General features: G+C 47.4%; 1 protein-coding gene across 1 annotated transcript in view; it reads right to left on the bottom strand.

The window, feature by feature from the left end:
• Positions 1 to 506: 506 nt before the first annotated feature.
• Positions 507 to 8694, bottom strand: part of LOC123484452 (proteoglycan 4-like) — a 62432-nt gene continuing 54244 nt past the window's right edge. Inside the window, exons 7-8 of the mRNA XM_045214815.1 lie at positions 2649 to 2783; positions 507 to 511 (exon numbers count right to left, since the gene is read on the bottom strand). Of these exons, the coding sequence (XP_045070750.1) occupies positions 507 to 511; positions 2649 to 2783 (140 nt within the window). The remainder of the gene's footprint in view (positions 512 to 2648; positions 2784 to 8694) is intronic.

The following is an 8694-nucleotide window of genomic DNA, read 5'->3' as shown; positions in this document are numbered from 1 at the left end:
AAGAGTCTTTATAGGACCCAATGGGCCCAGTTAGTTTGTGTCCAGCCTCCTCCATTAGTGTCTGTAGTCTGCTGGCTGTGAATCAACCAGACCTGGGTTTAAATAGTGTTAGTTTTCTTTCAGATACTGTCAGCGTTCAATTGAGCCAGATGTGCGGGGTCTTTTCTGGACTATGCCATTGGTTCTATTGCGTCAGGAAAGCTTGATCATGTGCAGTGTGTGAAATAAAACAGATACTACTTGAACCCAGGTCTGTGTGTGTCTGTCTGTGTGTGTGTGCGTGTGTGTGTGTGTGTTTTGTGTGTGTGTGTGTGTGTCTGTGTGTGTGTGTGTGTGTGCCACTGCTGCTTCTCACATACCCAGCATTCCTAGCATGGCTATGCTGCTACATTAGCGAAACTCAGAGAGTAATAGCAATGTGGTGCTCGTTCTGAACATAGGAATGACATGTTTAGATGTTGGAGTTACACCATGATGTAGAGACAAGCTTTTGGGAAATATAGCTGTTAATCTGTAAGAGCAGACATGGGGATGACAATGGTCACGTGGTCAGAGACGGTGTCAAGTTGGTGTTACAGTGTGTCTGATATGTGTGTGGAAGTAGAGAGAGAGAGGGAGAGAGGGAGAGAGGGGGAGAGAGAGAGAGAGAGAGAGGGGGAGAGAGAGAGACAGAGAGAGAGAGAGAGAGACAGAGAGACAGAGAGAGAGAGAGAGAGAGAGAGAGAGAGAGAGAGAGAGAGAGAGAGAGGGGAGATAGAGAGAGAGAGAGAGAGAGGGAGAGAGGAGAGAGAGAGAGAGAGAGAGAGAGAGAGAGAGAGAGAGAGAGAGAGAGAGGGAGTGTGTGTGTATCTGGTCTGTGTCAGTCCGACCATGACAGTTGTTCTGGACTAGTGACAAATGGACATGTTAACACCAAGATACTCCCTGAGACACACAGACTACAGAGTCACCTTAACACTAGGCTTGGTTATTCGAATATTCAAACAGATGTTAGTATTGGATTACCTTGCGAGAGTTTTCATAAAAATAAATAATATAGGCTACACACTTTTCACAGGAGATTTCTAATCAATGCAAAATGGAATTAAAATGACAGAATTAAGTTGGCTAAATGAGCAGGAGTAGGCTACAATGAAACCAACAGTTTGTTGTTTCATATGAATGGAGTTGTTGTAGACAAGGACACGAGGAGCGCAGCAACATAGCCTCAATTAGCATTGCTAGCTAGCGGTAGTGGTGTGTTGGTAAAATCACTGGGGAAGCCAATCCCCCCCCCCCCCAAAAAAAGCCATATTCTAACCTACAGTGTATGTGTTGTGATAATTGCTCTATAACCTGTTAGTTCATATGCCTTGACACCGTGATATACAGGCCTAAAGGCCGAGACAATAAGAAGACACAGTGGCAGAATAAATTCAACCACACATTTGTTTAAAACTGGATAGCAACCACTGTCCGGTGAAGTCCATAAACATCGTCCTCCGAAACATGACCCGCCAAACCGCGCTCCTTAACACCCGCCCACTTAACCCGGAAGCCAGCTGCACCAATGTGTCGGAGGAAACACCGTTCAACTGATGACCGAAGTCAGCCTGCAGGCCCCCGGCCCGCCACAAGGAGTCGCTAAAGCGCAATGAGCCAACTAAAGCCCCCCCGGCCAAACCCTCCCCTAACCCGGACGACGCTGGGTCAATTGTGTGCCGCCCTATGGGACTCCCGGTCACGGCCGGTTGTGACACAGTCTGGGATCGAACCCGGGTCTGTAGTGACGCCTCAAGCACTGCGATGCAGTGCCTTAGACCGCGGCGCCACTCGGGAGGCCTGCCAGTACGGAGAATTAAGTACAACTTAAGTCCAAATCCCCTGTCTCCATCCATGGCTAATTTAGGAAAGAGACGATTTTAGCTAGCTAGCCACCGGAGGACAACACAACAAGCAAGTGAAGTGGGAGATTTCAAGTTTTTTTCTGTCAATAATGATGTTTGGCTTGTGATGTGATTGGTCAGAAGCCAAATCCAAACTGGCTCCCTTTAAATGAATAGTGAAATCACACACTCTGAGGGCAGAAATTGGACGAACTGACTTGTTGGAAAGGTGGCATCCTATGACGGCGCCACGTTGAAAGTCACTGAGCTCTTCAGTGCGGGCCATTCTACTGACAATGTTTGTCTATGGAGATTGCATGGCTGTGTGCTCGATTATATACACCTGTCAGCAACGGGTGTGGCTGAAATAGCCGAATCCACTAATATACTTGGCCATGTAGTGTATGTATAGAGATATATTCAATTAGGGTTAAAAATAACAAAAAACAACACAGTCGGTTTTAAGTTGACTCCTGAGACCCCCAGCCTATAGAGTCATGTGTACCCCAGACACAGCGACCTTGAAGGGGAAAACAAGTGGACAGACCCTGTCTACAAACAACCACTGGCCCCACAACACGTCTCACCATCCGAGCCTGAGAGGACTAAACTATGGAGTCTGGCATCACAACACTAGGACACAAATAGTGGGTTGAACAAGACTCCACTAAGTCTCGTCGAGAGATGAGTGTTTGAACCAAGGTGGCTGGGGTATGGAGGGTGGGAAAATACCCACGGGATGGGTGGTGGGGTTGCTGGGTAGGGGGAGGGGGTAAGGCTTACCCGTGTCAGAGGCCCGGGCCGGGGGCAGCAGGGAGCGGCGGTGGAGGGCGGGGGCGTTGGGGGGCTGGGGGCTGCTGTGGCTGGGGGGTACAGGGGACAGGTGGAGGGGGGTATCATCATTACCACTGCTGGGACCTAGAGAGGGGACAGACAGAGGGAAATAATAGGGTTAGGTTAGGGCTCGATACAATCAAACAACTATTTACTGTGTACACTCTTAGAAAAAAAGGGTTATTTGGCTGTCTCCCATAGGAGAACCCGTTTTGGTTCCAGGTAGAACCTGGGGAAGGGGGATACCTAGTCAGTTGCACAACGGAACGCATTCAACTGAAATGTGTCTTCCGCATTTAACCCAACCCCTCTGAATCAGAGAGGTGCGGAGGGCTGCCTGTTGGTTGGTTTTGTACACAACTCAATAATTCATAAAGATGTGTGTTCTGTAGTCAATCATAAATGTTTACCCACATTCAACATTTGGTGCAACCAGTGCAACCAGAAAAAAGCGTTGTAAAAGCGTTGTAAAAGCGTTGTAACATCACATTGAATTGAAAACAATGACGGCGGCCAAAAACAAACACACAGTATTTAACCAGTAATAACCGTTTCCCCCCATTCTCAGTGTGAATACAGCTATCTCTGAGAGGGAGGTGTGCTGGCTTCTGGCTGGTTGAACATTAGATATGTCTACAGGTTCCTCTGTATTAATGACTGAAGTCTCCTGGTCCTAACTACTCAATCTTCCATGAGCTCTTTCTTTAAAGACGGAGGTCTCTAGGCCCATACAGGACAATCATCATCATCTGGCATAGCTTCCTTAAGCAATGTCTGACTAGCTGGCAGGAAGCAGGAAGTATTCAGCTTTACCTCCTGAATCAATAACATCATCAAAGTGCTGACACATGACACGCAGACGAGAAACTCTAAACTCTGTCATCCAGAGGAGAGAAAGTGAGACAGACAGAGAGAGAGAGAGAGAGAGAGAGAGAGAGAGAGAGAGAGAGAGAGAGAGAGAGAGGAGAGAGAGAGAGAGAGGAGGAGGAGAGGAGAGAGAGGAGGGAGGGAGAGAGAGAGAGAGAGAAAGGACCACTCCACAAGTTTGTGCCCTAGAATTGAAGCAACATTCTGCAGGGTGAAGATCAATAGCGTCAACACAGCAGAATAATGTCTTCAATTCTCAGAGGAGGCTTGGATAGGAGCCAGATAACACTAATAAAATCACTACTGGCACATCAAAACAAACAAAGACACTTGTTTTACTGTACATGGTGTACACGATAGTAGGCAAGCTGTAAAATCAGGACTGAAGAGAAGCATTCAAATGCCAAAAAATAGGACATCGAAATGGAACAAACATTTGAAGCATATTTACGTGACAACAACAAGAGGTGACAGGAGGAGGCAGGGTAGAAAAGGGAATTCCTAGATGAGGAAAAGGTTCTCTGACAGGTTGAACTCAGATTAATGTCCCATCGCTCTCCATCCATCACGTTCTTACTCTCAGAACTCTGGCTTTTTAATGGCAGAATTGACACGGCTGGCTTAGTAGCGTAAGAAGAAGCCAAGCCACTGTCATGTTTATTAAATATGAATAATAATAATAATAATAATATAATTATAATTGTATTTATAACGTGCATCTCTCACACATAAGGTGCTGTAATATACATCCCCATGTCTAAAGTGAAACCCACAGACCAACAGCAGGAGCGAGATGACTGTAGGATGTGAGGAGGGTAAGGATGGATGTGACTGTAGGATGTGAGGAGGGTAAGGATGGATGTGACTGTAGGATGTGAGGAGGGTAAGGATGTATGTGACTCTAGGATGTGAGGAGGGTAAGGATGGATGTGACTGTAGGATGTGAGGAGGGTAAGGATGTATGTGACTGTAGGATGTGAGGAGGGTAAGGATGTATGTGACTGTAGGATGTGAGGAGGGTAAGGATGTATGTGACTGTAGGATGTGAGGAGGGTAAGGATGTATGTGACTCTAGGATGTGAGGAGGGTAAGGATGGATGTGACTGTAGGGTGTGAGGAGGGTAAGGATGTATGTGACTGTAGGATGTGAGGAGGGTAAGGATGTATGTGACTGTAGGATGTGAGGAGGGTAAGGATGTATGTGACTGTAGGATGTGAGGAGGGTAAGGATGTATGTGACTGTAGGATGTGAGGAGGGTAAGGATGTATGTGACTGTAGGGTGTGAGGAGGGTAAGGATGCATGTGACTGTAGGATGTGAGGAGGGTAAGGATGTATGTGACTGTAGGATGTGAGGAGGGTAAGGATGTATGTGACTGTAGGATGTGAGGAGGGTAAGGATGTATGTGACTGTAGGATGTGAGGAGGGTAAGGATGTATGTGACTGTAGGATGTGAGGAGGGTAAGGATGTATGTGACTGTAGGATGTGAGGAGGGTAAGAATGTATGTGACTGTAGGATGTGAGGAGGGTAAGGATGTATGTGACCGTAGGATGTGAGGAGGGTAAAGATGTATGTGACCGTAGGATGTGAGGAGGGTAAGGATGTATGTGACCGTAGGATGTGAGGAGGGTAAGGATGGATGTGACTGTAGGATGTGAGGAGGGTAAGGATGTATGTGACCGTAGGATGTGAGGAGGGTAAGGATGTATGTGACTGTAGGATATGAGGAGGGTAAGGATGTATGTGACTGTAGGATGTGAGGAGGGTAAGGATGGATGTGACTGTAGGATGTGAGGAGGGTAAGGATGTATGTGACTGTAGGATGTGAGGAGGGTAAGGATGGATGTGACTGTAGGATGTGAGGAGGGTAAGGATGTATGTGACCGTAGGGATGTGAGGAGGGTAAGGATGTATGTGACTGTAGGATGTGAGGAGGGTAAGGATGTATGTGACTGTAGGATGTGAGGAGGGTAAGGATGTATGTGACCGTAGGATGTGAGGAGGGTAAGGATGTATGTGACTGTAGGATGTGAGGAGGGTAAGGATGTATGTGACTGTAGGATGTGAGGAGGGTAAGGATGTATGTGACTGTAGGATGTGAGGAGGGTAAGGATGTATGTGACTGTAGGATGTGAGGAGGGTAAGGATGTATGTGACTGTAGGATGTGAGGAGGGTAAGGATGTATGTGACTGTAGGATGTGAGGAGGGTAAGGATGGATGTGACTGTAGGATGTGAGGAGGGTAAGGATGGATGTGACTGTAGGATGTGAGGAGGGTAAGGATGGATGTGACTGTAGGATGTGAGGAGGGTAAGGATGTATGTGACTGTAGGGTGTGAGGAGGGTAAGGATGTATGTGACTGTAGGATGTGAGGAGGGTAAGGATGTATGTGACTGTAGGATGTGAGGAGGGTAAGGATGTATGTGACCGTAGGATGTGAGGAGGGTAAGGATGTATGTGACTGTAGGATGTGAGGAGGGTAAGGATGTATGTGACTGTAGGATGTGAGGAGGGTAAGGATGTATGTAACTGTAGGATGTGAGGAGGGTAAGGATGTATGTGACCGTAGGGTGTGAGGAGGGTAAGGATGTATGTGACTGTAGGATGTGAGGAGGGTAAGGATGTATGTGACTGTAGGATGTGAGGAGGGTAAGGATGTATGCGACTGTAGGATGTGAGGAGGGTAAGGATGTATGTGACCGTAGGGTGTGAGGAGGCTAAGGATGTATGTGACTGTAGGATGTATGTGACTGTAGGATGTGAGGAGGGTAAGGATGTATGTGACCGTAGGATGTGAGGAGGGTAAGGATGTATGTGACCGTAGGATGTGAGGAGGGTAAGGATGTATGTGACTGTAGGGTGTGAGGAGGGTAAGGATGTATGTGACCGTAGGATGTGAGGAGGGTAAGGATGTATGTGACCGTAGGATGTGAGGAGGGTAAGGATGTATGTGACCGTAGGATGTGAGGAGGGTAAGGATGTATGTGACTGTAGGATGAGGAGGGTAAGGATGTATGTGACTGTAGGATGTGAGGAGGGTAAGGATGTATGTGACTGTAGGATGTGAGGAGGGTAAGGATGTATGTGACTGTAGGATGTGAGGAGGGTAAGGGATGTATGTGACCGTAGGATGTGAGGAGGGTAAGGATGTATGTGACTGTAGGATGTGAGGAGGGTAAGGATGTATGTGACTGTAGGATGTGAGGAGGGTAAGGGATGTATGTGACTGTAGGATGTGAGGAGGGTAAGGATGTATGTGACTGTAGGATGTGAGGAGGGTAAGGATGTATGTGACTGTAGGATGTGAGGAGGGTAAGGATGTATGTGACTGTAGGATGTGAGGAGGGTAAGGATGTATGTGACTGTAGGATGTGAGGAGGGTAAGGATGTATGTGACCGTAGGATGTGAGGAGGGTAAGGATGTATGTGACCGTAGGATGTGAGGAGGGTAAGGATGTATGTGACCGTAGGATGTGAGGAGGGTAAGGATGTATGTGACCGTAGGATGTGAGGAGGGTAAGGATGTATGTGACCGTAGGATGTGAGGAGGGTAAGGATGTATGTGACCGTAGGATGTGAGGAGGGTAAGGATGTATGTGACTGTAGGATGTGAGGAGGGTAAGGATGTATGTGACCGTAGGATGTGAGGAGGGTAAGGATGTATGTGACTGTAGGATGTGAGGAGGGTAAGGATGTATGTGACCGTAGGATGTGAGGAGGGTAAGGATGTATGTGACTGTAGGATGTGAGGAGGGTAAGGATGTATGTGACCGTAGGATGTGAGGAGGGTAAGGATGTATGTGACTGTAGGATGTGAGGAGGGTAAGGATGTATGTGATCGTAGGATGTGAGGAGGGGTAAGGATGTATGTGACTGTAGGATGTGAGGAGGGTAAGGATGTATGTGACCGTAGGATGTGAGGAGGGTAAGGATGTATGTGACTGTAGGATGTGAGGAGGGTAAGGATGTATGTGACTGTAGGATGTAAGGAGGGTAAGGATGTATGTGACTGTAGGATGTGAGGAGGGTAAGGATGTATGTGACTGTAGGATGTGAGGAGGGTAAGGATGTATGTGACTGTAGGATGTGAGGAGGGTAAGGATGTATGTGACTGTAGGATGTGAGGAGGGTAAGGATGTATGTGACTGTAGGATAAGAGTAAAGGCTCTGTCCCAAATGACACACTATTATCTATGGCGGCAGGAGCTTAGTGGTTAAGAGCGTTGTGCCAGTAACCGAAAGGTCGCTGGTTCTAATCCCTGAGGCGACTAGGTGAAAAATATGCCGATGTGCCCTTGAGCAAGGCACTTAACCCTAATTGCTCTGGATAAGAGCATTTAATAAATGACTAAAATGTACATTTAGTGCCCTACTTTTGACCGGAGCCCTATGGGCACAGGGTTCCATTTCAGACACAGCCTTGGTGTATTTCCTGGGAGAATTAAAGGTACGGTACCACAGCAGGAGCAGTTGTTTTCCCCCAGGCAGCCAATAGACACATAGATGCTGAAGCAAGCATCTGATTGGGTAGGGGAGACGGAGGGAGCCGGCCTCCCATTGGTGGATCAGTAAATCAATGCTTGTTTCTACCTGCTGACGGTGTCTTGTAGCTATAGCTGTGTGCGTGTGTGTGTGTCTGTATGTCTGTGTGTGTGTATGTCTGTGTGTGTATCACCTTGCTGTTTGCACCCTCTGATCAGAGTTTCCCAGCTTTAGAGACTCCCAGTTCTATCGTTGCCTGGATATCCAGTCCACTGTATGGCTCTGAGTCATTGACTAGTGTTCAAGTTCATCCCAGCCAAAGCTGTTTGTTTCAGATTGTCAGCAACAGACAGCAGTAAACTAACATGCCAGCTGGGCAGAACAGAGCGGAGACAAAGAGAGGTCACATCCCAAATGGCACCCTATTCCCTATGGGCCCTGGTCAAAAGTAGTGCACTACATAGGGAATAGGGTGCCATTTGGGACGTAGAAGGACTACACAAGGAGGTCCCTGGGCTAGTTGTCATGTCCAGGCTGATTAATGGGACATGATGCCACCGGGCACTGCTGTTCATTATAGTCAACTCTGAGAGTTATACCCACTTTGAGAGAGAGAGAAAGGGTGAGAGAGTGAGAGAGGAAG

The sequence above is a fragment of the Coregonus clupeaformis genome, chromosome 5, assembly GCF_020615455.1.
Source record: "Coregonus clupeaformis isolate EN_2021a chromosome 5, ASM2061545v1, whole genome shotgun sequence".
In the NCBI taxonomy this organism is placed as follows: domain Eukaryota; kingdom Metazoa; phylum Chordata; class Actinopteri; order Salmoniformes; family Salmonidae; genus Coregonus; species Coregonus clupeaformis.
The sequence above is the reverse complement of the archived record's forward strand: the minus strand, read 5'-3'. Positions and strand labels throughout refer to the sequence as shown.